The sequence below is a fragment of the Schistocerca gregaria genome, unplaced genomic scaffold, assembly GCF_023897955.1.
Source record: "Schistocerca gregaria isolate iqSchGreg1 unplaced genomic scaffold, iqSchGreg1.2 ptg000569l, whole genome shotgun sequence".
Classification (NCBI taxonomy): domain Eukaryota; kingdom Metazoa; phylum Arthropoda; class Insecta; order Orthoptera; family Acrididae; genus Schistocerca; species Schistocerca gregaria.
In genome coordinates this window covers 223,873-248,365 of record NW_026061960.1, presented here as the reverse complement: position 1 = coordinate 248,365, position 24,493 = coordinate 223,873, and the positions used below count along the sequence as shown (strand labels likewise).

The 24,493-nt window shown below is 45.1% G+C and overlaps 10 protein-coding genes across 13 annotated transcripts; 4 read left to right on the top strand and 6 right to left on the bottom strand.

Moving 5' to 3' along the window:
- Nucleotides 1-223: 223 nt before the first annotated feature.
- LOC126315292 (uncharacterized) lies at nt 224-2,621 on the bottom strand. Its single transcript, XM_049992530.1, has 3 exons — nt 2,428-2,621; nt 1,112-2,334; nt 224-910 (listed from the first exon to the last, which is right to left on the bottom strand). The coding sequence occupies exon 3, from the start codon at nt 890-892 to the stop codon at nt 242-244; it is 651 nt and encodes a 216-aa protein (XP_049848487.1). The 5' UTR covers nt 893-910; nt 1,112-2,334; nt 2,428-2,621; the 3' UTR covers nt 224-241.
- Nucleotides 2,622-2,675: 54 nt separating this feature from the next.
- Nucleotides 2,676-6,821, top strand: LOC126315288 (stress-activated protein kinase alpha-like). Of its 3 annotated transcripts, none has more exons than XR_007555933.1 (4): nt 2,676-2,958; nt 3,175-3,316; nt 3,486-3,930; nt 4,060-6,821. XR_007555933.1 is itself a non-coding variant. In XM_049992526.1 (3 exons), the coding sequence occupies exons 2-3, from the start codon at nt 3,517-3,519 to the stop codon at nt 5,350-5,352; spliced, it is 1,707 nt and encodes a 568-aa protein (XP_049848483.1). In that variant the 5' UTR covers nt 3,181-3,316; nt 3,486-3,516; the 3' UTR covers nt 5,353-6,817. The 3 variants fall into 3 exon arrangements, 1 of the variants encoding a protein (XP_049848483.1); XR_007555934.1 differs by having other exon boundaries at nt 2,699-2,958; nt 3,159-3,316; XM_049992526.1 differs by lacking the exon at nt 2,676-2,958 and having other exon boundaries at nt 3,181-3,316; nt 4,060-6,817.
- A 1,230-nt stretch (nt 6,822-8,051) lies between these two features.
- On the top strand, nt 8,052-8,987 carry LOC126315291 (uncharacterized). Its single transcript, XM_049992529.1, has 3 exons — nt 8,052-8,243; nt 8,306-8,433; nt 8,519-8,987. Exons 1-3 carry the CDS (start codon nt 8,052-8,054, stop codon nt 8,985-8,987), a joined length of 789 nt encoding a protein of 262 aa, XP_049848486.1.
- A 168-nt stretch (nt 8,988-9,155) lies between these two features.
- LOC126315289 (LIM domain kinase 2-like) lies at nt 9,156-11,359 on the bottom strand. The gene is made up of 5 exons (XM_049992527.1): nt 11,036-11,359; nt 10,620-10,908; nt 10,397-10,523; nt 10,258-10,334; nt 9,156-10,184 (listed from the first exon to the last, which is right to left on the bottom strand). The coding sequence occupies exons 1-5, from the start codon at nt 11,227-11,229 to the stop codon at nt 9,231-9,233; spliced, it is 1,641 nt and encodes a 546-aa protein (XP_049848484.1). The 5' UTR covers nt 11,230-11,359; the 3' UTR covers nt 9,156-9,230.
- On the bottom strand, nt 11,232-12,800 carry LOC126315410 (queuine tRNA-ribosyltransferase catalytic subunit 1-like). Its single transcript, XM_049992663.1, is given in 4 exon segments — nt 11,232-12,003; nt 12,084-12,526; nt 12,603-12,695; nt 12,771-12,800. Coding segments are annotated over 4 exon segments (1,338 nt in total).
- A 194-nt stretch (nt 12,801-12,994) lies between these two features.
- LOC126315377 (centriolin-like) lies at nt 12,995-15,869 on the bottom strand. Its single transcript, XM_049992631.1, has 2 exons — nt 15,493-15,869; nt 12,995-15,420 (listed from the first exon to the last, which is right to left on the bottom strand). The coding sequence occupies exons 1-2, from the start codon at nt 15,835-15,837 to the stop codon at nt 13,132-13,134; spliced, it is 2,634 nt and encodes an 877-aa protein (XP_049848588.1). The 5' UTR covers nt 15,838-15,869; the 3' UTR covers nt 12,995-13,131.
- A 477-nt stretch (nt 15,870-16,346) lies between these two features.
- LOC126315379 (ankyrin-1-like) lies at nt 16,347-18,649 on the top strand. 2 transcript variants are annotated; one of them, XM_049992632.1, is made up of 5 exons: nt 16,347-16,547; nt 16,643-16,698; nt 16,902-17,180; nt 17,250-17,329; nt 17,393-18,649. In XM_049992632.1, exons 1-5 carry the CDS (start codon nt 16,434-16,436, stop codon nt 18,553-18,555), a joined length of 1,692 nt encoding a protein of 563 aa, XP_049848589.1. In that variant the 5' UTR covers nt 16,347-16,433; the 3' UTR covers nt 18,556-18,649. The 2 variants fall into 2 exon arrangements, with proteins under 2 accessions (XP_049848589.1, XP_049848590.1); XM_049992633.1 differs by having other exon boundaries at nt 16,522-16,547; nt 16,916-17,180.
- A 42-nt stretch (nt 18,650-18,691) lies between these two features.
- On the bottom strand, nt 18,692-20,205 carry LOC126315380 (uncharacterized). Its single transcript, XM_049992634.1, has 3 exons — nt 20,105-20,205; nt 19,946-20,037; nt 18,692-19,890 (listed from the first exon to the last, which is right to left on the bottom strand). Exons 1-3 carry the CDS (start codon nt 20,177-20,179, stop codon nt 18,699-18,701), a joined length of 1,359 nt encoding a protein of 452 aa, XP_049848591.1. The 5' UTR covers nt 20,180-20,205; the 3' UTR covers nt 18,692-18,698.
- A 446-nt stretch (nt 20,206-20,651) lies between these two features.
- On the top strand, nt 20,652-21,861 carry LOC126315303 (uridine phosphorylase-like). The gene is made up of 4 exons (XM_049992542.1): nt 20,652-20,754; nt 20,993-21,059; nt 21,158-21,222; nt 21,364-21,861. Exons 1-4 carry the CDS (start codon nt 20,668-20,670, stop codon nt 21,859-21,861), a joined length of 717 nt encoding a protein of 238 aa, XP_049848499.1. The 5' UTR covers nt 20,652-20,667.
- A 27-nt stretch (nt 21,862-21,888) lies between these two features.
- LOC126315409 (ATPase family protein 2 homolog) lies at nt 21,889-24,424 on the bottom strand. Its single transcript, XM_049992662.1, has 2 exons — nt 24,150-24,424; nt 21,889-23,933 (listed from the first exon to the last, which is right to left on the bottom strand). The coding sequence occupies exons 1-2, from the start codon at nt 24,337-24,339 to the stop codon at nt 21,898-21,900; spliced, it is 2,226 nt and encodes a 741-aa protein (XP_049848619.1). The 5' UTR covers nt 24,340-24,424; the 3' UTR covers nt 21,889-21,897.
- Between the last annotated feature and the right edge of the window lie 69 nt (nt 24,425-24,493).

Sequence of the window (24,493 nt, the reverse complement as noted above, 5' to 3'; positions counted from 1 at the left end):
AAAAAGCCTCCGCACCGCTTGGTCACCCTCGATTCTAAGTTTTTTTTAGAAAACCGCAATCATAGGTCAAATTAAGTTTGGAGAGTGAGATCTTAAAAACATGGAAACTCGGTTTCGATTTGAGTTCATAAAGTGAACTTAGATTCCCTCTAGAAAAAGGGATGGGCATCACCCGCGATAAGAAGGGTATTTTTTTTAGAGTAGGACGATGTTATAGGGGAAATTTTAGAAAGTCCTGACATTAGATATTTTTATTTTGGAAGAGTTTGGGATTGATCCTGCCCTTGGGTTTGATCTCTTTGCAGTTGACTCCATCAGGAATAAGCTTGTTTTGAGCTCTCAGTTCTCGGTATTGCTGGTGCGTGTATTTGGTGAATCCCCAACGGGATGAAACGACAATCTTCTGTTTGCCTGGAAATTTGTACATGGAATAGCGTAAAGCTTCAATCATGTGTGGGATGTTTGCCTCGGTAGTTCTTATAGAAATCAAAACCTGGCCGATTGAAACGCGAGAGACCGTTCCATAGGGCTTTCCGAATGCACCGCGCATACCTGTTTGGAGACGATCAGCGCCTGCACAGGAAAGCATTTTGTTGATACGAAGAACGTGAAAGGGATGAGCACGGACGCGAAGGTGAAAACCATCTTTTCCGGTCATTTTGATGGCATATTTGTTAGCACAGATTCGAGCTGCCTCCAAGGCTTCCGAGGAGACGTTCTCACGAACGCAAGAGATAAGGTGAACAGAATGAGGAAAAGCATCTACATTAGCACGCTTTTTCCCATTATCATATAGGCGAATTTTAGGGTCGGGAACACCACGGCAGTACTCCGACTTTGGGTAAGGTTTATTCTTGATGAGGCGATAGCACCTGGCCGGACGTCTACCCATGGCTATATCTGATAAAAACTAAAGAGAAAGTTAGCTATTAGTCGTCCTTGCATTTCTGGTACACACTATCAGAAAAAAATTTTTTAATTGGAGGATAAATATGTTATTGATACATGAACATAAAGGAAGAGCAGGTAAGTGGGGGTGCATCTTCTTTCGAAAGCAGAACGAGAGAGAGAGTTGAGGCCAAATCCTCATATTTCTGTGCATGTAACGTACAAGATACCGGTGCTAACACTACTGAACAAAGACGATGATATCATCGGCCTTTTTTTTTTAATAAAAAATATATTTTTTTAATTGCGCTTTTTTGAGCAGCTCGTCAAATATTATATAGATTGCTCGTATGAGATAGATAAGTATGAATACTTCTAACCAGATGACAGCTTGTCTGATGATCAGACGTTTCAATTTTTTCAGAGGTCTAAGTTCATCCAAAACTGCGTTAATATATTGTAGCCAATTCTCATAGATGACAACAAGTCCGACATGAACATCAAACTTTGAATTGGTGTGAGGGATTTTTTGTGTTTCTTTGATCCTCATTTCTCTGGGTCCCTCCTTTAGTATTTTAGAATCCAAATGCCATTGGAAAAGTCCTGGTTTGAAATTGATTCTAAACGGGAGTATTTGTAGCAAGACAAACCTTGAATCTGGGTTGAGCGAATCTCCATATTCTTTGTTATAACACCTATAAAAATAGCGCTCTGAGTCACTTTCTGGCTCGGTAGCTGCCAAGGGAAAGCAGGCTACATCTAATATGTAGCTCTTTGTCTGTACCAGGAGTATAATTTTATGTTCTACAAACTCAATCAAATTGACTTCGACCTGCTTTTTGTGTTTGATAAGCCACTTTGAGTACAACGCATACTTCTGAGTAATTCCTGTTATTCTACCATCAAACACAAACACCCTTAGCACTAACGAGGGGTCGACACTGATGAATTGTCGAATGTAGAGATTGGCATCTGGCTTGCTAGAAGACAGCCCGCGACATATACGAAAACTATGTATTAATAATTCTAGTGCATCAAATCCGTTGGTGACTGCCATAGAGCGCGACAGGGTTTGGAGCCAGCAGCTTGCCAGTTCGTCGTCAGCAATACCCGTGTAGGGTCGAGTACTCAGTTTCAAAAATTCTCTGGCCGATTTTTTGAGATTTGTCGCAAGTAGATATTGAACGGCTGTGTTTGATGGAGACAGAATATAATCGCTAGCATTTCTCCATCCTGATGACGTAATAAGAGCTATTTTCAACGTTTTGATGCATTTGTCAATTTTTGCCTGCAAATTGGCGAGAATGCACTTGCTCTCAGGGAAAATGTCATGAGGTCGGCTAGAGATGGAGTTGTTCAATTTAATTAGGACAGAAATTTCTTTTTTTTCAAGGGGAATCACCTTGACCGGTACTACGTCATCCGGGATTTTGCTGAATATATATGCTAAGATCTCGAAGTTAAAAAAGTTAGTCCAAACCCTCTTTTTAAAATTGTAGTAAATTTCAATGTTGACTGGATGTCATACTCATCTCATACCCAAATTCAAATCCATTTTTCCATTTAAGGGCAAAATAAAAAGAGCATGTCTGATTTAGCAGAGTTTTACGATGCATTCAAAACGCCAGAAGTACAATGGTCACAATTTGCGATTGAAAGGATTTAGTTAATTGCTTATGTTCTAGATATACTATTAGTAGCTACGCGCAGCTCTTTCCTGAGACAATAAATTTCCTTTTACTTGAATAGTTTGTGGTTTTCTTAACAAAAAATAGCATTGTAAAATTGTCAAAAATTGTCTGAAACTTAGAATGTGTCAAGTAGGGCTTGTTAGTGACTTGCATGCCACACTTGCTCTAAACGTATGAAATACAAGCTGTCTCAAGAAAGTGCTTTCAATTTCTCTCAACTCATTGGAGTGATCCCATCTTATGGTTAGATACCTGCCATTTACTGCCAGCACTTTAAAAAATTGAATAGTACCGCTCAGGGATTTGCTCGAACTGTCCTTCACCATGAGCCCGAACCGTCTATCTAGAAAAGAAGTTGCTAATCAAATTTGCGTACGAAGTATGTATATATACGCCTCTTATACAAATTGGTAGGGCTCTAAGCCAAAAATCCCATAAATTGTGCCACTTCCTTTATGGTGTGGCTGCTCTTTCCAATTCGTGGGTTTTTGGTGCCCGGCTATGCTCCTTTTATATTACACACAGCCGCAAGACAGTACAAGTTTTTGTGTTTTGCATTCGCCCTCTCCTAATTTATAGAGTTTTTGAAAACCAGTCCTCCAAACTAAGGAATTGATTCCGAAGTATTCCATTTATTCTACTTTGTATATTTCTGTCGAATTTGGTAACCAGAAGAAGAAATTGAAGCCTCTAAAAAATAGCTCGGATTGGAGTTGGGGAACTGCTTCTTTTGAACTGTATGTCAAGCGCGCCCCTTTTTACTTTAGCTAGTCGAATTCATGAGAAAAGCAAAGGCAGGCTCATTTTCCCAGAGTTTGCGGAGTTATATATTTACTGTTATGCTTAGAGTATTTTTGATTTGTCTCTAGATACAATTTTTTTGTGCGGATTACTCACGCCCACTAGCGATGACATTAATCTAGAAAATACCTCGAATATGAAGTTTATATTACATGAAAAAACCTTGTTAAGTTACGTTTCTGTTGCCAAGTTGAATACCGATGTACCGCCTCAGGTATTATCCGGTTCAGAAGTAATAGAAGGATGGTACAACTTCAAATCGATAAAGGCCGGTAAAAATTTTACAGGATCTTTGCAGCTTCAGATTAAAGCTGTTAGAATGACCAAACTAGTGAGAGGAAAGCTGAAATATGCGAATGGAGAAACCAACACTTCAGATTTATTTGACCTCATATATCAGAACGATTATCCTGGCATCATTCAGTATCTAGAAATGGCTACAGCTGAAGACGTAAATAGAAGGGAACCAAGGACGGGTAACACATGCTTACATGTTGCTTGTTTGGAAAGCAAAAATCTTGATAGCCGTATTCTAATCAGCTTGCTGGAGGTAAGAGAGTTATTTTTAGTTCTTTGTGGTACTGAAAGGCATTTGCTGTTGTAGCCGCTTTTCGTATTTTTTAGGTTTTTTTCACCATTGCACATGATTTTAACCACATTTTATTTTTTGGCCTTTTAGTTTGATGGTATTGAAGTGCACGTACCCAATACAGATCTAAATACCCCTCTTCATTTTTTTTGCGCAAAATGGCGGTCACCTGAACTTCACGCGTTGAACTTAATGCTAGAAAAAGGTGCTCAAGTAAACTTTGCCAACAGCAACAAAGAAACTCCAATTTTCAAAGCTATATTCAACGAATGTATTCGTGCACTGTTGATGAAAACTCTGATAGACCATGGCGCACAAGTGAATGTTCTCAATTTTTTTGGTGAAAGTGTCCTGCATTATGCCGTGCGTTTCGGCCGTTCTGACTTGGTTAGCATTATTTTAGAAAGTTCTCCAGAGCTTAATATTGTGGGCAAAGACAATTTGACCCCGTATGAGTTGGCTGTTCAGTACAAAGATAAAAATATTGCCAATTATCTCAAAACAGTGAGCGAACTATTCGATTGGCTCGATAACCACCAACTAGGTGCCTTCAAACAGACTTTTCTTAAAAACGAAATCTACCTTCCTGTTTTACCGGATCTCAATGCCGACTTTCTTGAAAAAATGGGAATTTGCGCCGATGATCAGCAAAAAATTTTGGCCGAGACCGCGAAGCTGAAGAATGAAATAACGTTTACAACAAGCAAAGCAGATCTCACTACAGATGAAGAAGATTCTCAATATGAGGATGATAGCGATTATATCGAGAGAATCGAGAAAATGAAACAGCAAATGGGTGTTTCTGCGCAGCAGCAATATTTTAACCTTAATTTCGACGACGCGGAAATTGAGTATGTTAAGCATCTAGGAACTGGAGTGAGTGGGGACGTTTATAAAGTCTTTGTAAATAACCGTCAAATGGCCGTGAAGGTCTTCAAAAGTATGGACATGATTTCAGAAGACGAGTTTCAAATCCTGTTAGCGAGTCGTCATCCGAACATAGTTGGCTTATACGGTGTTTGTACGGAACCTCGGTTTTGTTTGGTGATGGAATATTGTTCTAGGGGTTCTCTTTACCACGTACTCAAAGGTCACACGCTGCAACTTGAATGGAATTTGATTTTTAAAATGTTTTACGAAATAACCTCTGGTCTGGACGCGCTCCACAGTCACAAACCTCAGATTTTGCACCGCGACCTAAAAACACTTAACTTGCTGGTTACAGATAAATGGCAAGTGAAAGTAGCCGATTTTGGCCTTTCTAGATTCAACACTGCCGAGGCCTCGAAACACTCAAACAAGTTCGTGGAACGTTATGCTATTGTGCACCGGAAGGTTATTTCAACATGCAGTACACAGACAAAAGCGATATTTATTCGTTAGGTATTGTGTTTTGGGAAGTCATCAATAGGTTTTTCAAAAATGAGTACGAGAGGCCCTATTCCGAGTACAAGCACATCCAACAAGAGCTCCAACTTTTTGCTTTGGTTGCCAATCAGAATTTGAGGCCGACCATTCCCTCTAATTGCCCAACGTCTTTGTCGAATATTATCTGCTCCTGCTTCGATAAAGAACCACAAAAGAGGCCTGATACAACTGGTGTTTTAAAAATGTTAGCTGAGGCGGAGAAAGAATACCAGTCCCAAAAAGAGCACTGGGACGCTCTAGTCACTAAGAAATGAAAAACCTACGTGCCTTTGGCAAAACGTGCCTTATTTTCTCTCAGCAATTTTAAAGACTTACACTTATATATCTAGACTTTAGAAAATTTCTTATAAACGCCACTACGTTTAACTTTGTATTCCACGTTATGAGTCAAACCGATGGAAACGACAAGACTGATGCTAGTACCTTAGAGAAGGTAATTGTACCCAACACGGTTTTCAAGACAAACGCAGAAATCACTCAACCAAGCAGATATGTTAATCTCCTAGATCTAGTAGGATCAGCGAGGCCGTAAAAAGCATAAACTTGACCGGCAAAAGAAGCATGCCTGAGATTGTATTTAGATTTGTGGTAGTCTTTTGTGGAGTGGAGTTTCCTGAATCGTCTGGGCACATGGTGGGTTTCTCCTCGCTAGGATTGGATTCATAGTGCTTACACAGCGAAATGGTTCTACATTTAGAACAGTGGTTAAAGAGCTTCCAAAATTATCATCTGTCACAACAAAATTCGTTAATTTTGGATTTATAATTGGATCAAGATTTTTATTCTTTCCCACTGAATTCGTTTTTTCGTTCAAATTCGCTATTTTTCGAGTCGCTTATGTCGACCGAATTTTTTAGCCATCTCTGCTCACACACAACCATTGGTCTGTGATTTGAAGACACCCTTTTAGTCCAGGCTGAGTCGCATTTAATCCACTCTGGTTGGCGGTAATTTGTTCACGCTCATTAATTCGAAGTTGCTTTGTGCGAAAGATCGATGTATGCTTCATCCTCGGCCGGCCAATAGCGCTATGCAAAGATCGTTGCAGGCACGTTCCATTTGAATCACCTTAATTAAAACTGTTGGAAAGACTCGTGATGGATTCACCTCGGCATTCTGCATCCGTTAGATCTTGGAACTAAACAGGCTTTTATGTAATTTTCCAGTCCTCCTCAATTTCTTAATAACGCACGCAAGTGGTGTTACCTTATCCGCTTAGTATGCTGCTTGGGTCTAAGGGCGTCAATAGTTTTTCTGGATCAGAGAAAACAGAAATATAGAAGATGTGCTACACACTTTTAAATCGTGGCCTAAGGAATTTCTGATTTTTCCATCGTTGAGACATAGAATTGCATTATGAGATAAAAGAGACATATTGCGTTCTTTTGTAATTAAATAGAAAAACATTCTCTAGAGAAGATGAAGAATTTGACAACAATTCCTGTTGCAAAAAATAATTTATGGATGTTTTATTAAGGGGTAGTAGTTTTCAGTGGAGAAGCTCAATATTGCTGTGATGCTGTTCATATAGCAATAGCATGATAGCGAGGGGTTTGGCTTGTGGCAATAGAAAAAACCGAAAAGTTTTATAAATATATTTCAATTTATCGAGTGACTAGGGTTAATTTAATGGGTGTGGTTGTATTCTTGAAGCTTACATTTACTTTATGAACGCCATATGTCTTGATTGGCTCATTTAGTCTAACTTGCGATGGCTGGAGTTCAATTTTATATTGTTTGTAGATTTTTTCGCAAATATTCTCTGCTGTAACAGGAGCGATAGGGACGTTTTCTTTGTCCGCGAATCTTTTCATCATGAGGTTAACCTTTTTCATGCGCTTCTGCTGAAGGACAAGTTCTCTATTCCTTCTTCGAGCTTCATAGTCAATTTTCTATATTATGGAGGAAGAATCACGTTAGATATATAAGATCGCTCTTAGAGCGCAATTGGGTTCATCTGGTGTGAGTACTGCCAGTTTGACTTGAACATGTTCTATTTGCTCGCTCGTGAGTACACACATTTACGGCATGAGTGACGAACCTTTGTGAACTCCGCATATTGTTGGCGAGTTAAGTCATCTGCAACCACCGCATAGTGTTTCGGAAAAAGAAAGTTTCGTGCATAGCCGGGAGAAACGCTGAGTTCTTCGCCCTTTTCACCGATGCCTTTAATGTGACGCGTCAGAATGACAACACATTTTCTCGGTTTTTTAGTCGCGTGTCTATTGGCTGGATTCAAATTTTTGGTCTTTGCGCTTGCGTAGCACCGCCGTCCAAGGGCATTCAATTCGTATAGCGCTTGCGGTTGCTTGCTAAGTGTGCGTAAACAGGGTTATTCACGAACTTTTGTGTTTTTTCGAGCAGCAGATTCGTTATCGCGTATAGTCAAAAAAATGTACGTACAAATTGCAAAATTGTCGAAACAGAGAAAGCATATAGGCGCTGTGGTCTAGAACGGTTTTTGTTGAGTATGCCGGGCTTGAATAATATTTTTATCTATATATATATTTCTGCATGTACTTTTATTTTTTTTAAATAGAGAGTACTAAGTGCAATGATAAGAGATGCATGCGTATGTATTATAGATCTGACTGCTCACGCTGTGAAGACATCTTTGCCTCTGTCAGCGCCTCGAGGGCCTGAACCTATATCTAATGCGAGATATGAGCCATCACGTCGTACCTTCCCCGAAGTGGATGTATGACGACTATTCGGCCGTTTGCGAGGATCATGATCGCGGCCACGAGCCTTACAAAAAGGATTTCCAGCCCTCGTGTCCAAGTACGGCTGCGGGACATAGGCTCTGTTCCGTGTCCGAGACCAGCATCTCTTTTTCTAAGAAATCTGTACGTCGTTTTGAGAGAACGCTTTCGTTCGAGATGAGGAGTTTGACACAAATTCTGCGCAGTACGCTCGAATATCGGTGCAAAACCTAAGCGGCTTGGAGGTAAACTATGCGTTCAAACCACCTAAATACTGGCCATATTACATTTCTGCCAGCAAAGGAAGCATTCCGGCGTTCGGGAAAATCGAGTTGTACGTCTTGACGTGTCTATTTTTCCTGCTGCTGTCGCGGTGCCGTTAAAAAAACGCTAACTGCGAAACACGTTTTTTTTTTAAGGGCCGTCTGGCCACATCGTGAATTCAAAATTCCTCAGGATGTGGAATTTATTCTGCTTTTTAAAGATACGCGAGGCCAGGAACAATCTGTCCTAATGCATCTCCATCTCTCGCCGGGGGACATTCATCGGTTTGCTTCACACAAGATGCTGAACGTGTTGCGCACTCATTTCAACGAAGAGGAGACGGCTCAAGTGCCCTGCGATGCTCAAAAAAGACATGCCGTCGAGCAATCCGTGGATTTGGAGAGAGAGCGAAGCTTGAACGTGATTGAGTTCTATCCAGTTGTCGTTTTTTGCATTGGATTGTACATGCTCAACGTCTCGATTCGCATTCCCTATGTTTCCATCTACGTGCGAAAGCCTAGTTTGATTTACTTTTTTGGATTTGTTTTTGGGTTCCTCGCAATCAAGTACATCCGGTCCACCATGAAGAGACTGGTCAACTCTAGAGAAGCGGGTCTAGACTAAAGAGAGCGCGTACAATCGCGCATTTTGTCCCTATGTTGTCACGCTTTGTGTTTTGCGTCAAATTGTGCAAATCGGCCTTCCGCGCGCGAGATGGCGTTCTCACGGTGGACACACGCACTGCCACGAGTATTGGGAGAAGACTTTCGGCTGCCACACATACAAGAGAGGTGCATAAAAGGCGGGAGTACAGGACCGCTTGATTTTTTATAACTTGTACAAGATACGTGAGGAAAGTTATGTTTTTCATAGAGGTCGACTGACACCAGGGCACCGCTCTACTTCCAGCAGCGCCTTTTGGAATTCTGGTGCGTCGATCGGGCGATTTGGATAGACATACTGTAGCACAGGGCGCTGCGTCGTGGCGTGAAAGTTGCTGATGTGACTCAGGGCTTCTGTTAAGGTTTTGAATTTGCTGTTCTTGAGTATGAAGTGGCCGCCCCTCGGATCGTCCAGAGCTCCTAATTTGATACGTACTTGATGCAGTTTTTTTTTGTGTAAGTAAGATACAATTAGGGAGTCTGGCTGGCTGCTGCTGGAATGAATGATGAATGTGCCGTCGACGCCGTGATTTAATAAGAGTTGCCTTGCTGTACGGCTATACACAAATCCGTGTATAAATCCGTAGCGAAACAAGGGCAGAACGGTGCGATGTCGAATGCTTCTTTCGAAAACGGAAACCCACTTCCATAGTCGAGAAAAATCTTTGATATCGATGGGCGGGTTTTTGCCCTGGACCTTCATCACCTTAGACAGAAACTGTTTTCCTAGTTCGTCCAGACATCTGCCCATCTGTCGCTGAAGGCGTTTTTCAATTAGATCGAAGACTCGAGCTGCAGGTACTCTTAATTGCGCTACGTCTGTGTCCTTCTCTATCAGCGCACCAACAGCGGTTACCCAGATTTTATATGGTACATAAATTAACTGAGGCAAAATGTCCTCGTGGTAGCTGTCGTTGCCGTCCGAGCCCAGCAGAAGCTTCTTTAACATCGAGAAGCAGTATTTGCTGAGCTCGACAAACTTGAGGGACAGGCACTCCAACTCCTGCACCAACTGTTCTGTCTTCGGGCGTTCGTTTGGATCCTCTCTACAGCACCTCATCGCCAGGTCCTTCATACCAGGCGGGCTCATCGCCATCAAAGGGCCGAGTTCTGGGTCCTTCATCAACAACTCTGGGTCTGTCGCGAAATCCAACCTGTTCTAAACCGCGAAAAGAGAGAAAGTCAAAACCGCCTCAGTGACAACACCTATACAAGTTGACACGTATACATACTCTTTCATACGTCATTCCGGCGCGAATGTCATCTCCATTTCTTCTCGTAATAATTTCGCACAATAAAATCCCAAAGCCTGGCGCGTCAGGTGTGGTCAGGACCACCGCAAAAGGAAAACGACCCTTCAGTGGTACGTACTGAACACGTCCGCAGCTGGTCCGTAATGATGCGTTGACAGCTCCGGTGCCCTCCACCACGGTGTACCGACCTCAGACATGGGTACTTCATCGTCGCTGAGCAGGGTCGATAACCCAAAATCGGCGACCTTTTTTTTCACCCCAGAAAAGAAAAAAAATTATTGTTAAAGCCATTCTTCTCTGCAGCTGTACCCTGTTCTTGCGTGCGCCGAAAAAATACGCACTTTGCACCTTCCAAAAAAGCCTGTTGTCGACAGATCGTATTCTGAGCCCTCGACGAGTACGTTTTCCGCCTTGAGGTCCCTATGTAAAATTCCTTTTCTGTGTAAAAAAAGCGTAGCTTGTGAAATTTCTAGAGCCATTTTCGAACAAACAGCCCAAGAGAGTTCTATTGAGTGATTGGTCAAGATGCTGTGTAGACTCCCCATTGATACGTATTCCTGTATCAGATAAAACTTGTCTCCACATCTGCAGACACCCATCCACAGCACGATTAGTGGGTGGCGAAGCGATCTAAGAAAAAGAGGTGAGCACTGGCCGCTGTATTTGGCGGGAGAGTCCGACGAGCGGACAGCCTTTTCAGGGACGCGGCGCAGAGAACGTTGCATGAGGGGCTATCCTTTTTAATCTTTACACGTACCTCAATATAGAAGCTTCGTGGTGGAATTTTTTGACCTTTTCAACGTCACCACTGATTTGTTTGGCAGTCACGTCTATGCCCATGTATTTGGCTTTGAAGACGAGCCCGAAGCTACCTTTACCTATTTGCTCGCCCAGCTCTATATCCTCCCATTTGATATCCCAATCCTCGACCGGTGGAACAGCCAGTTTCATGGTTATTTTAGAATCCCAGAAAAACAGTCTTCTAGGAGCACTGCTTTCATGCAGAATGCGAGGTGCCCCAGTCGAGTCTGTCTTGTCGAGCCCTCTGGAACAGCGAGCGCTAACGAGCTGCCATGAAAAAAGAAGTGAGCAACCTTTTCGTATTTTTTTTTTTTATTTCAAATGAAGATACCAACGCTGTGAAGCGCTTTGACGACCCAGGCGGGATAATCTTTTTCTGGGAACTGATGTAACAAGAATTCGCACACGAACTCGGGGAATACACCGTTAGCTATTGCTTGATGAAGGTTATCCATCAGTCTTTTCTGAAAGCTCAAATTGTGTATAGTAAGCAGCTGACAGGCAATTCCTTCAGTTTTGTACAAAAAATGCAAGTAAGCGCGCGTGTATCGCTTACAGACTTCACATAGACACTCTTCTTCTATGGGTACATAACTACATTGATGCACAGCAGACCTTAAATTCAGGTTCCCCCTTCTGGCGAGCGCGGTGCCTAGTCGAGCGGTGCGACTCGGATAGACGCAATCGAACATGTCCACTCCTAAAGCCACGCATACGACCATATCGAGCGCATGGCCCACCCCCATCAAATACCTCGGTTTGTCTTTCGGGAGAAGATCTGTGCAAATTTTGACTATACGCCAAAACACGTCCTTGGCCTCGCCGCCAGACAACCCCCCGATGGCGTATCCCGGGAGATTTTTGGACAGCAAATTCTTAATGCAAATCTTCCTCAATTCGGGGTCGAGGCCTCCCTGGACAATTCTAGGTACGTGTCAATTATTTTTCTGATTTATGCGTAATTTGTATGTATTGCGCGTACTGCTTTTCGACGCGGCGCGTACCCAAAAAGGTTTTGGTCGTGAGGCCTTTTGTGCGCCTCTATACATCGGTCTATCCACCTGAGAGTTCTGTACATGGCTTCCTCTATTCGTGGCAACTCGGTCATCGTTGCGACGACGTCATCTAGCGCCATGATGATGTCGGCTCCAATCGCGTTTTGAATGCGCATCGAGTGCTCTGGAGTGAGCGCCATTTGAGAGCCATCATGCGGAGATCGAAAAAGCACCCCCTCTTCTGTCACCTTCGCCAACGGAAGCAAGGAAACCATCTGGAATCCGCCGCTGTCTGTAAGCAAGTTTCGGTTCCAATTCATGAATTTGTGGAGGCCGCCAACTTTCTCTATTACGTCCAACCCGGGACGGTTTCCAAGATGATACGTATTCCCCAGGATGATGCCAAAGCCTAGCTTCTCGACCTCTTCGTTCGTAAGGCCTTTTATAGTGCCCTTTAAAAAAAAAAAAGAAGAAGGGTCAACTTCTCTTGAAAAAGAGGCTCCGTCGTGGGGGTCTTGCGCGACGCACGTTGGTTCCCACTGGCATGAATACTGGCGTTTTAAGTGTTCCGTGAGGAAGAGTAAGATTTGCAGCTCTGGCACTCCCGCATTCAGCTACGAGCTAAAAAAACATTTGCAGCGTGTCAATGTTAGGCAAATTCTCGACAAAAATGCCAATGGTATTTTTAAAAGATACCTGATATTTCAAAGCCGAGTCAATAGCCATCGCGGAACCTTTGAATCCGCGTATCGAAAAAAAGAGTTTTTTTTTTTTTTCATTTTTTGTAACACCTCAAAACTGCCAGGATATGTGAACGGCGAACGAGGTTGCGGTACGTACGCGCGCCGGTCCTCCACGTCGATGCACGCTCTTTGAAGCTACACACTCTAAAAACACATGAAATAAAGGGAAAAAAATCGTGGAACTGGTAGCTCGCCCCTCTTTTAATTCAGGATTGCGCGTTTTTTGAGATGACACAAAACAGCCCGTTTTGACAAATTCGCTGGCGAACGCTTTTGATTGTGTTCACTGATTCGTGTCAGGCAGTTGGAAAAAATTATGAAACGATACATATTTTGCGATAGTACGCTTGCGATCGAGGAGTCCTTTTCTCTTGTGAACTGTTGGCTTTCGGAGATGACAATTTATACTCTTTTGCTGACAACTTGGAACGTCTGACCACGTCTGCGCGCTTGCTCCCTTCGTCATCTAATTCAGGGGAGTCCTCGTGACGCGATTCAACACGTCTCTCTTCGACAACAGGATTGCTTATTTTTCCAGGAATCCACTCAAATATTTTCGAGGAACCGTCGATACCCGCGTTACCATTTCCTTCAGAATGCGGTGCTTCGGCTTTCAGCTCGCCAAACGCCGCGTTCACCTTCTTAAGCCGATCAACCATACGATACAAAAAAAGTTGTACGTGTTGTACCTTCGTCTTCTGAGACCTCTTTTCCTTCTCCGACACTTCAAATTCGGCCCTATCAGCAACCGCGGAGCCCATATTGTATAGTTCAAAAAGAGTGCCCATTCTAAACAGAAGCATTTGAAACAAAAACTCAACCTGTAAACCAACAATCGATTCAATCTTCTTCTTTTTTAACATTCTTAGCATCAAGTTGGAATCTGCCGCTTCACCCAATTCATTTGAGCCGTACAATTTTCGTATCTTTGACAAAAATTCTCCCTTAGACTGTTTGCTCCCCCTTGCTATGCAACTGCTCTTCTCGCATGTCAAGTCCATAGCATCCATCTCTCTCAACAGCGCGTTTTCAGCCTCCAACTGCTTCACCCGATCCTTCGAACATTCGACCTCAAAACTGCTGCTTTCTGACTCACTCAATTCATCCTCCTCCGTGTCGCTGTCCAACGCCTCTTCTCTCCCTATGTTCAAATCCTCCCATGACTTCTTCAACTTATCTTTGCCATTTTCGCCCCCCCAAACACAAGTCAACTCCTCCACCGACAAGCCTCTCTCCTCCAACTCTCTCTGATACATCTCTACTTGCTCCTCCTTCTCCTCCAAAAGGAACTGCAAATGCCTAATCATCTCGCCCATCTCGAAGCACTCTTCAAGCATGCTTGGGTCCAAGCCTGAGATAGTCGCCTTGCTCTCCCTTCGCTCCGTGATCATCGACACCAAGCGATTATCCAACTCCCTTATCTTCAACTCTAGCCTTTTGACGCGTCGCTTCTTCTCCACCAACGCCCCGTAGTTCGTATCTTTCACGCTCTCTGAAACCCTCTCCAGCTCGAACCTCTGCATCTCCAAATATTTCTCAACTCGAGCCTTTTTAGACTTCAAGTGTTGAATCTGCAACAACAACATCTTGTACCTGAAAGCCGCCCTGTGCATCCTCGACATCGCCAAAAAATCCACCTCCGTATCTCTCCTCTCTTTCAAACCCCTCCCTCTCATCTTTGTCCCAATATAGGGGCTCTCACAAAAACTACCCACGGCCGTCGGAGAACTCAACTCATTCTCCATAGGCACTCGCCAATCGGCCTTCTCCCAGCCTTCTTTCCTAACCGCGACCCCAGCGGAATCTCGATAGCCCTTCAATACCAAATCTGCCGTATCCAAGTCAAACTGCTTGTCAATGTTCAATAACGCCAATTCCTGCCTCATCTCATAAAAAATATCACAAACCTTCGCCATCTCTAAATTCTTTTTGTTCAACAACTCCTTCATAGACTGGTTCTCCAACTTCAGCGCGCTGTTCTCCGACTCCAAATTGCGAAAATATTCGTCCCTCTGATGCGGCCGGACCTGACCGATCGCCCAGTACTCAGGCCTTCTCCTCCTCGGCTCGGTCGTGTTGCCAGCAAAAAACCGATGCATCCCCCTCTTCATGGCACCACTATCGGGCGTACTTTTCTTCATCGTCCCTTGCGCAACGTGCAAAACCCCTAATCCCTCTTCCACTGTCACCCTTTTGTCATCCAAGTCCGTGAGCATTGGTAACCAACGAATCACAAGCTCGCGATACCCCTCTCTCTTCGCCACGTCATTTTTGCTCACATTCAACCGCCTCAAGCTGCTCAACGCACTCAACCTTGCCGTCAGTCGCTCCAGGTCAGAAATTTTGTTGCCCTCCAATATCAGCACTTCCAATCGACTCAAAGAGGCCACCGAACTCGGAACCTCCTCAAGCAAATTGTAAGACACGTTCAAACTCACCAGAGACTTCAATGCGCCTATCTCATCTATCTCTCTGAGGAAGTTATTAGACAAGTCAAGAACTTGAAGTGATCTCATCCCAAGAATGCTACCTATACATGTAAGACTCCTCCGACTCAAATCGACTGCCAACAAACTTGCATCATCTCGCTTCTCCGTCTCTGACTGTTCACGAAAAAAATGTCAACAGGTACATGCAAGAAATTGACGCGCTCACGCGAAACGTAAACTGTGTACCTTCATCGGAAAATAATTAACGACATCTACATGTTTGTGTTCTAACCTCCGCCGTCTATCCTGTTCGATTGTTTTCGGCACAGAATCTACATTCAACCCAGGCTCACTCCTGACAACACCCGAGCTAGGGCCGGATTTCGCATCCGGGTAGGGACCGCCCGGTTTTTCTTGAAGTTTGTCATTCTGGGTATTGTACCCACTTTCTTGAAAATTTAATAATGTATCGTCCCTGTCTGCCAGGTCGCTCAGTATTAGACTAGAGGGCGTGTTCAGGACTATGCTTTCTTCTTGAACTGCATTTTTGGTATCTGATAGATCACATATGAGACTATTGCCCTGCAACATTGGCACTCAACACGCTGTTCAAAGCTTTCTATGGCAGATTTTTAAATCAAAATATTTATCAAGTTTCCAACAGTAAAAAAATCTCAGAATATTAAGACCAATGTGTTCCTGTGTTCCCTACATAGCATGTCGATGAAGCAAAACGTAGACTCACCTTTCTCGGGTATCCGTCTGCGTGACTAAAAATCGATATTACACGCAATTTTAAAAAAAAAGTGAGTGCATGAAGTCGATGTAGAGTGTGTGAGATGTAGATTTCTGATAGCCTTTTTTGCTGTATCACAGACAAGAAACTTCTAAACACATTAGCCTATCGTTTTCCTACTCTTATCACACACTTCTTTAGATTATCGATATGCACTCGCTTTCGGCCGTAACAACGCCGAACAAATTCTAAAAATCGTTGAACCGATAGTTCAAAATTAGTGGAATTCATCTCAATCAAATTACTTCTCAAAATTTTATTGCCTGTTAAAAGAAAAGATATATTGATAGATTTTTTTAATAATTCACTCCATTTGATACAACTCACAGCAATAGACTCACCTTCAGCATTTTGCACGCTATATAGTTCGTTCAAAAGTAGCCTGTTAACTATGAATATGACAGAAAGAAAGTGTCATAGGACGCATCTCTCTTTCGAGAATTGCGAGGGTAGCCATTGTACAATTGCAAACATCAACTCCTTCCCGTTTGAAGTTAAGCTGCTGGTATGTATCTGCCCGCATTGGGGTGCTGTACTTACTATACTAGTGTATAGAAGCCATGTAGCGCTGAGCATATTTCTAACGTCTACGCTCACAAGATTCTGAAGCATCTGTGCTACGAGGATTTGAAATTAGTTTTGTTTGTATGCAAGGAGTACGTGACGTAGTTTTGGAGGTCATACCAAGACATTTAAATTTGGTGTTTTTGACAAGCGAGTTGACATTTTCAACTCTATTTTGCGTTCTTTTTTATTTTTTAAGCCGAGCTGTATCTTATACGCATGACCAGTCTACATTATGGAATCTATAGAGAGTAACCGTCTAACTCTTTCTCTGCCTTGATTTGAAACATGACAGGTGGAGGTCTATAGTTTTGAATCAGGAAATATGGAGAAATTTGTTTTATCGAGAATTTGCTGGTTTGAAGAATGAACATGTAACATGGTCAGATACCGTGCACAAGATTATGAGAGAGTTAAAGCAGTGTCAAAAAGACACGAAAAAACTGATATGGGCCATAAAAGGACAGCATATTGCATTCTTGAAAAAACTGTTAGAAAATGACAGGTCACTCGCGTATTCGCACTACCACAAAAAGAAGATTCCAATTTATGTGTCCGCACAGGTTGGAAATAAGTACGTACAGAGAGTGGCATGACTTGAAAGCGCAAGAGATTTTGTATTGACCGGATATACCATCATCAGAAAAATTGTTAGTTGTTTATTGGAGTCTGGTGCAGATCCCAATGTAAGGTCGCACGATGGGTCGACGCCACTTTACATCGGTACGTTAGGAGCGAGTCGCGGTGCTTTTTTGTGGTATGAGAGCTGACAGATAGACGAAATAGCTTCGCAGGAAGGAAACACGGAGGCCTTAAAATTGCTGATTGAGGCTGGTGCCAACACGGAGTGCGTGTTTAGAAATGGGTACACGCCTTTGTATATATCGGCTCAGAACGGGAGGATAGAAGCGGTGAAGCTTTTGTTAAAGTATGGAGCAAACATTGAATCCACCTGTTCGAACGGGTCTACACCGTTATATATTGCGGCCCAGCAAGGAAGGTATGAAGTGGCCAAGTTGTTGGTGGATGCAGGGGCGAACTTAGAAGTGACATTTAAGACAGGATTTACGCCGTTGTACGTTGCGGCGAGAAATGGACATTATCAGGTAGTGAAGTTGTTGGTAGAGTGTGGGGCGAATACAGAGGCGAAGGATGGAGACGGGTCTACGCCGTTGTACGTTGCAGCTCAGAACGGTCATTCGGATTGCGTGGAATATCTATCGCATCGATCCAATGTGGAGACGACATTTTTGGACGGGTACACACCGCTATACATAGCATCTCAGAATGGTCATGCAAAGGTCGTAGAGCTACTTTGTAAGAAGAATGCGCTGGTCAACCGTGTGTGTGGGAATGGCTCCACAAGCCTTTACGTGGCTTGTCAAAATGGGCACTACAACGTGGCTGTTATCTTGGTTCAGTACGGGGCAAGAACGGACATGATTTTTGGGAGCGGATACACGCCCCTGTACATCGCGGCGCAGAAAGGCCATTACAAAATTTGCAAGCTGTTGGTCAAGAACAATGCAAATCTCAACGCGACGACATACAAAGGTGCCACGGCACTTTATGTGGCGAGTCAGAAGAATCACGTGAAGATAGTTCGTTATTTGATCAAACAGGGTGCTAACTTAGAAATTCCATTTCAGAATGGATACACACCTCTCCACATCGCAGTACAGGAGAAGTCGGTGCCCATTGTGATGCTGCTGTTGGAGTATGGTGCCAACCCGTTCGCCAGATCATACGCTTACAAGACGCCATTGGACATTGCAGAAACGAAGGAAATTGTTAAATTGATCTATATATATCAGCAGATGTATTTCAAGATGAAGCTGCCTCTTCATTGTTCTTCGGCTTCGTTGCCGATATCGAACCCACCTTCTAGAAGGGAGGATAGAGTAGAAGAAACGTCCATCACTGAGCTCCCAGCATCCAGCTGTCGATAAAGCAATATTATAAATATTATATTAAAAGCCTCGTAGTTTTGGTTCTGATCTGACATGGGACATGCTGTTGTGTGCATGTATATTGCATTTAAGGGTCCTGACGTTGCCTAGTGCGAAGATAGAAGTGCGTCTTTTGTACAGTTTTAAGTCTTTGATTTTCGCTTTTTTGGTTTGGGTTCGTCATTTTCGTTTGACGTTTCCGATAGGTGATGTTTATGTTTTCTCTTGTGTTTTTTCTTTTTACCATCATCTTTTTCTGAGTTGACGTCTGGTTGGTCTTGTAAAACAGGCTGTATAGTAGTAGTGGTAGACATGACAAGGTGATCGTTGCCTTTATTTCCACTGAGGTCAACGTAGCTTTGAATCCAGTCCTTTGGCGTGTTTTCGTTTGGTTTTCCGTATTTGTCGAGTTTTCCATCGGCGATCATTTTTTTTTTGAGTTGTGCGTAGGGTCCCAGACCCCACGATCTAGGATACACATCTCTGTCCATGATGACTCTTTTCGTTTTCGCCACGACGCCGTGATCGCACGTTGCCATGACGACGGCCGTCATTTGAGCTATGGCGAGTGCGATAGCTTCGCCCTTTGTGGTAATGAGGACGACGACTTCGTCTAAACTTATTCCGTCTTCGAAGCGCAGCACTCCTGGAATCATGAGTTTTGCTCCGTAGCAGATAGAACAAACCGCGCTATCTTTGACTACGATTCTCTTGAACCCCGTCAGAAGGTATTCCAGGGGTCGAATTACGCGCCTGAGGTAAGTTTCGTCGTTCGTATGGTCGTAAAGCCATTGAGCGTCTAGTATGTCATGCATTGTGACGAGTCCGGAATCTTCGCTCACGATTCCTGACCTGGAACGTCGGAGTTCTTGCATATGTGCGCCCGTTCCTAAAAGAAGCCCAAGGTGAACGCAGAAAGTTCTGATATAAGTTCCTGCCTCACAATCAATTTTGAAACACGCCAATTTTTGCTCTGGGTTGAAGTCCAACAACTTGGAGTCATAGATAGTTCTGACGCGTAGGCGACGTTTCACTGCAGAAATGATAGGGGGGCGCTGGTACAGAGCACCTCGAAGAGTTTCTAAAGCTTTCAACACGTCTGATTCCGTTGCCACATCATGCAATCTAGCAACAGCGATATATTGCTTGCCGGATTTCTGTTGAGATTTAACCAATCGAGTTGACTGTTCTATGCAAACAACCAGACATCCCGTCACTTTGGGATCTAGTGTTCCGCTGTGTCCTGTTTTCTTGACTCTCAAAATTTTCTTCACCCAAGCCACTACCTCGTGAGAAGATGGGTTTGACGGCTTGTCTAAATTGATCACGCCGTATCTTTCGCACAAAAAGAATCAGCAGCTGTAAAAAAAATTTTCAGTCGAAAAAGTACCTTTTGTAGACCTCTAAGGGGCGTTTCAGCGGTTCGTAGCCGGCGTGAATGGGCGTAAAATGACCCGTTCTGATGTGCAGTTTGTCGTATCCCTTATGTAGACCAAGAGCGGTTAGTCGTCTCTCGCGATCTGAAATACGCAAACCGCATATACCGAACCTTCAGGAGTAACGGAAACTCAGACATATCCACCGTCAGTTTTTCTGATTTTCTATCTTTCGGATTGCTCGACATGGGTTATAAGGTGATAAGAAAAAACTGCGATGCGAAATTTTGTAAAATCGTCCATCCTTTGCCGAGCAAGCTTTTTTTTGCTAAAGCTTCACGTTTGACCCTGTACTAAGCATGTATAGCTTCCTCGACGTGTGTATTTTCGGCCAGGCTTTCTCTTCTCTACGTACGTGTTGCGACTCTGCGGCTCTTATCTCCGCCGCGGCTTCATTTTTCTGTTAGTTTGGCCGAATGCGCGTTTTTTCTCTTGAGAAAGTTTTTTAGGCCCGCTTGCCCAGGCAAAGTGTCATCACGCTTCGATTGACGCTCGCGTCTCGTCGCCCCGCTCAAAGCGAACACGAAGACATTGAAACCTCAAGAATGCTTTTATTTTCTTGATCAAAGAATCAGAATTTCTTGAAAGGTTCGAATTCTACAAAAATGTCTCCGTGCATCATTTTGACTCAAGGTCCCGTGCACAGTAAACGATGGCGGACGTATTGCCGGGAATAATGAAACTGAAGCGATCTCTGATCGCAGCCCGTGCCATAGTTGTGGGAGATCCAGAGAGGGCGCGCTATATTTCGACATTATTAGATGTATGCGCGTTGTCGTTCAAGGGAAATTTTTTTTCAGGGGACCCCAAGGCCAAGGAGGGCGCAAGTCACCCATTATGCAATAGGTTATTTACTCGAGGATAAGTGACAGCTCTACCTGAGCGATTGTCTTTGAGGTCGTTCCCATGATATTTCTTTGTTGAAATGTGGTTACCCGCACACAAGGTTCGATTCAAATGACCCCTGTTCGCGATTGCTCTTACAACCTTCGCTCTTTCAGGCACCCATAACCGTCTCTGAAGTCCGTGAGTATTACACCTACACGGGTACTTACAAGAACATTCCAGGTATGTGTACGATATGTATTACAGCCCCTACTCTAAAGCTGGCACGACAGATCTGCACCCACTTAAACACTGATACAAACAAAACGTCAACGCAAAAGTCACGGTATCTAGTCATGGAGTGGGTGGAAGTGGCGCCTCAGTGGCGTTCGAAGAGCTCATAGCGGTACGGCGACAAAAACGAGAAATTGCGAAGCAGGCGGTCAGATTCGCCTGTCCAGTTACGGCGCATAGCTGCCAGTTGTGTAGGAGGTGTACGTTTGCAACCTAACCGTTATGATTTCACTTTTGTGTTTTTCTCAACTAGGCAGGTGTCAAGGTGATCATTCGTGCAGGGACCTGCGGCTCTTTTCAGCCGGAGTTTCGAGAGGCGAGCATCATCATTGCGACCGGGGCCATCCGCAGCGACGGCGTGACGCCGGCTTTGATTCCTATTTCTTATCCCGCGGTTGCCGACTATTCCGTCGTTCAGGCGTTGAAGAAGGCCTGTTCCGACAATCCGAACATAAAGTGTGGCATTGGCGTCATTGCCACCGAGGGCAAGCTTTACGATGGGTTTTTAGGAAATGACAACGAACTCTGGAGCAGGGCTGGCGTGCTCGCAGTGGAAATGGAATGCAGCGTCCTTTTCGTGATTGGCAGCCTGAGAAAGATCAAAACAGGGGCGATTCTGAACGTCGACAATTACGTGTTAGACAGGATGAAGAAAGGGGGGGCCTACGATCCCCATCGAAATATCGTGAAAACAGGGAGCATTATCATGTGTCAAGTCGCCCTCGAGGCCCTCATATCTGTGCCGATATGAAGGGGTTTTTTCCCACCGTAGCGCCGCGCTTTCTGGTCAGACGGTTGGTTTGAAAGCTCGGGCGAACGACTCGTAGTATGACAGCATTTTTTTTGTAATTCCTGGTTGAATGTGTTGCAGAGCCGTTATGAAATATTTTTCTTGTACTTTTTTCACTTCGATGTCATCTTGCATGGCTAGAAGGCACGCCTCGCGACAGGCGGACGTGATTTCCGCGCCAGAGAGTCCTCTGCTCAGCTGAACTAGTCGGTCTACGTTCAGTTGCTGGTCGTCGTGAGGTATTTTCTTCAGTTGCAGTTGATAAATTTTTTTTCTGGCTTCGTCGTCTGGAGGGCCCACGTAGATGATTCTGTCGATGCGTCCCGGCCTCATCAGGGCCTCGTCGATGACGTCTGGTCTATTGGTGGTGGCGAGAAAGAGGACGTCTTTTAGCTTTTCGATGCCGTCCAGCTCGTTTAGCATTTGCGTTAGCACTCGGTCGTAGGTAGGACACGAGTCGTCGCTCAGGCCTCGCCTGCCCCCTACTGCGTCCAGTTCGTCGAAGAAGATGATGGAGGGCGAAGCGGCTCTGGCCTTCTCGAAGACGTCCCGGACGGCTTTTTCGGAGTCGCCGACGTATTTTGAAAAAAGTTCGGGACCTTTGACTGGGATGAAGTTGAGGGTCGCTTGGGTCGCGACGGCTTTGGCGAGTAGGGTTTTCGAGCACCCGGGCGGGCCGTACAGCAGGATGCCTTTTGGGGGGTCAATGTGCATTCTCTTGAACGCTTCGGGGTATCGCAGGGGCCATTCGACCGCTTCCTTGAGCTTCTGTTTTACGTCCTCGTATCCGCCTATGTCGTCCCACTCCGTTTTCGGAATGTCCGCCATGACGTCGCGCATGACGCTGGGCTTGCTCTCTGCGAGAGCCGAAGAAAAGTCGTCGAACGTGACTTTCGAGTCGCGGAGGTCGTTTTTGCGAGAGTCGTCTTGGTAGAAGTTCTTCAGGGACCGAAGGCCTGCCTCCCTGCACAGGTTGCTTAGATCCGCGCCAACGTATCCGTGCGTCGAGGACGCGATGCTAGCGATTTCGTGCTCTTTCAAGTTGTGTGGCATGTTTTTTAGGTACACGCGAAGAATTTCCAGGCGCTGCTGTCGATTCGGAATTGGAATTTCGATTTCTCGGTCGAAGCGACCTGGTCGCCGAAGCGACGGATCGATGGCGTTTGGTCTGTTGGTCGCGGCCAGGACGAAGAACTGACAGCTCTCTGCCACGGGGTCGGCGGAGCAGCCGTCGATGCCGTCCATGCAGGTTAGCAGTACGCTGACGGCTTGATTTTCGTAGGCAGAACTGTCGTCTCGCCGTCTGCGCGAGATCGCGTCGATTTCGTCGATGAAGATCAGACTCGGCGCGTTGGCCTTCGCGCGTTCGAACAGGCCCGAAATGTTGGCTACGCCCTCTTCGTCGGAGACACCCGCTTGAGACAAAACGTAGCAAGGCACCTCTGTGTACTTGGCGAGTGCCCTGGCGAGCATTGTTTTCCCCGTTCCCGGAGGACCATACAAAAGGGCGCCTCTCGGTGGCTTCAGGCCATATCGGCGGAACAGGCCTGGATTTTTGAGCGAGAGCTTGATCATCTCTCGAAGCTCCCGTATTTGACTTGAAAGCCCGCCGATGTGGGCGAAGCACAGCTCTGCTCCGCTCGAAAGCTGGCTATCCTTGTCGCCGACGGAATGTTTATTTACATTGACAAAAAATTTTGTGTTATTGGTGACTCGAAAGATTTCTCCCTTCGCTGCCGAGTCGGCTGACTGGTTGATGCTCTCGACGACAAACTTCTTTTTCCTGAGGTAGATTGGCACGACCACCTTCATGTGGGTTTGCAGATATTGTCCCACCAGGTGGTTGCGAACGAACAGCTTCGTGGTCTCATCGGGGACCGGAGGGTCGTCCGAAGTGCGTTGGCCGAGCGGCGTGGACCTCAAGGAAACAGAGTCGGCGTCTAGGACCCTTGACATGTTCAGCCTGCGAACCGAGACCTTGTCTCCCAACTTGACCTGGCAATTCAGACGCGCTGGTCCGTCGAGTCCCACGCCTTGCGGCCGCTGGCTTTAGTATATCGCTCTGCAGTCGTATACACACACACATATTATATATTGTATACAATGACGGGCTTCGGAGCGACGTGCGGAAAAAAGCGGGCCTCATCTATCTCCTGAGGTGGCCCGTCTTTGGGACGTCGCGGCCGCTTTCCACGCCCATACGGCGGGAATTCACGCGCGGCTCGAGAGGCGCGCACATTTGCACGTACAGCTGGGCTCAAAGTTAGAAACTGGCCACGCCATGCCAACGAAAGAGCACGTCGCTCGACGCGCCTCCGCCTCTCCCCTGGCTTCGGAAGCGTACAGCGCGCCGCCGCGAACCGGCTCGCGTCCTAGGTCGGCGCCTTCGGGCCGCGTCACCTCGACCAAGTCGCCGATTCCCACCTGCAGCTTCGTCATGGCGTCGTACGCGAGAAGCACCCTGAACCTGTCGTTTTGCGGATGCGCGCAGTCTCGAGTCGTGAGTTCAAGAGCCTCCTGCGACATGGGGTAAGGATGCAGTGGTTCTGCGGCCGCACAATAAAATGCATTCTCTTTCAGTTCGAGAATTTAA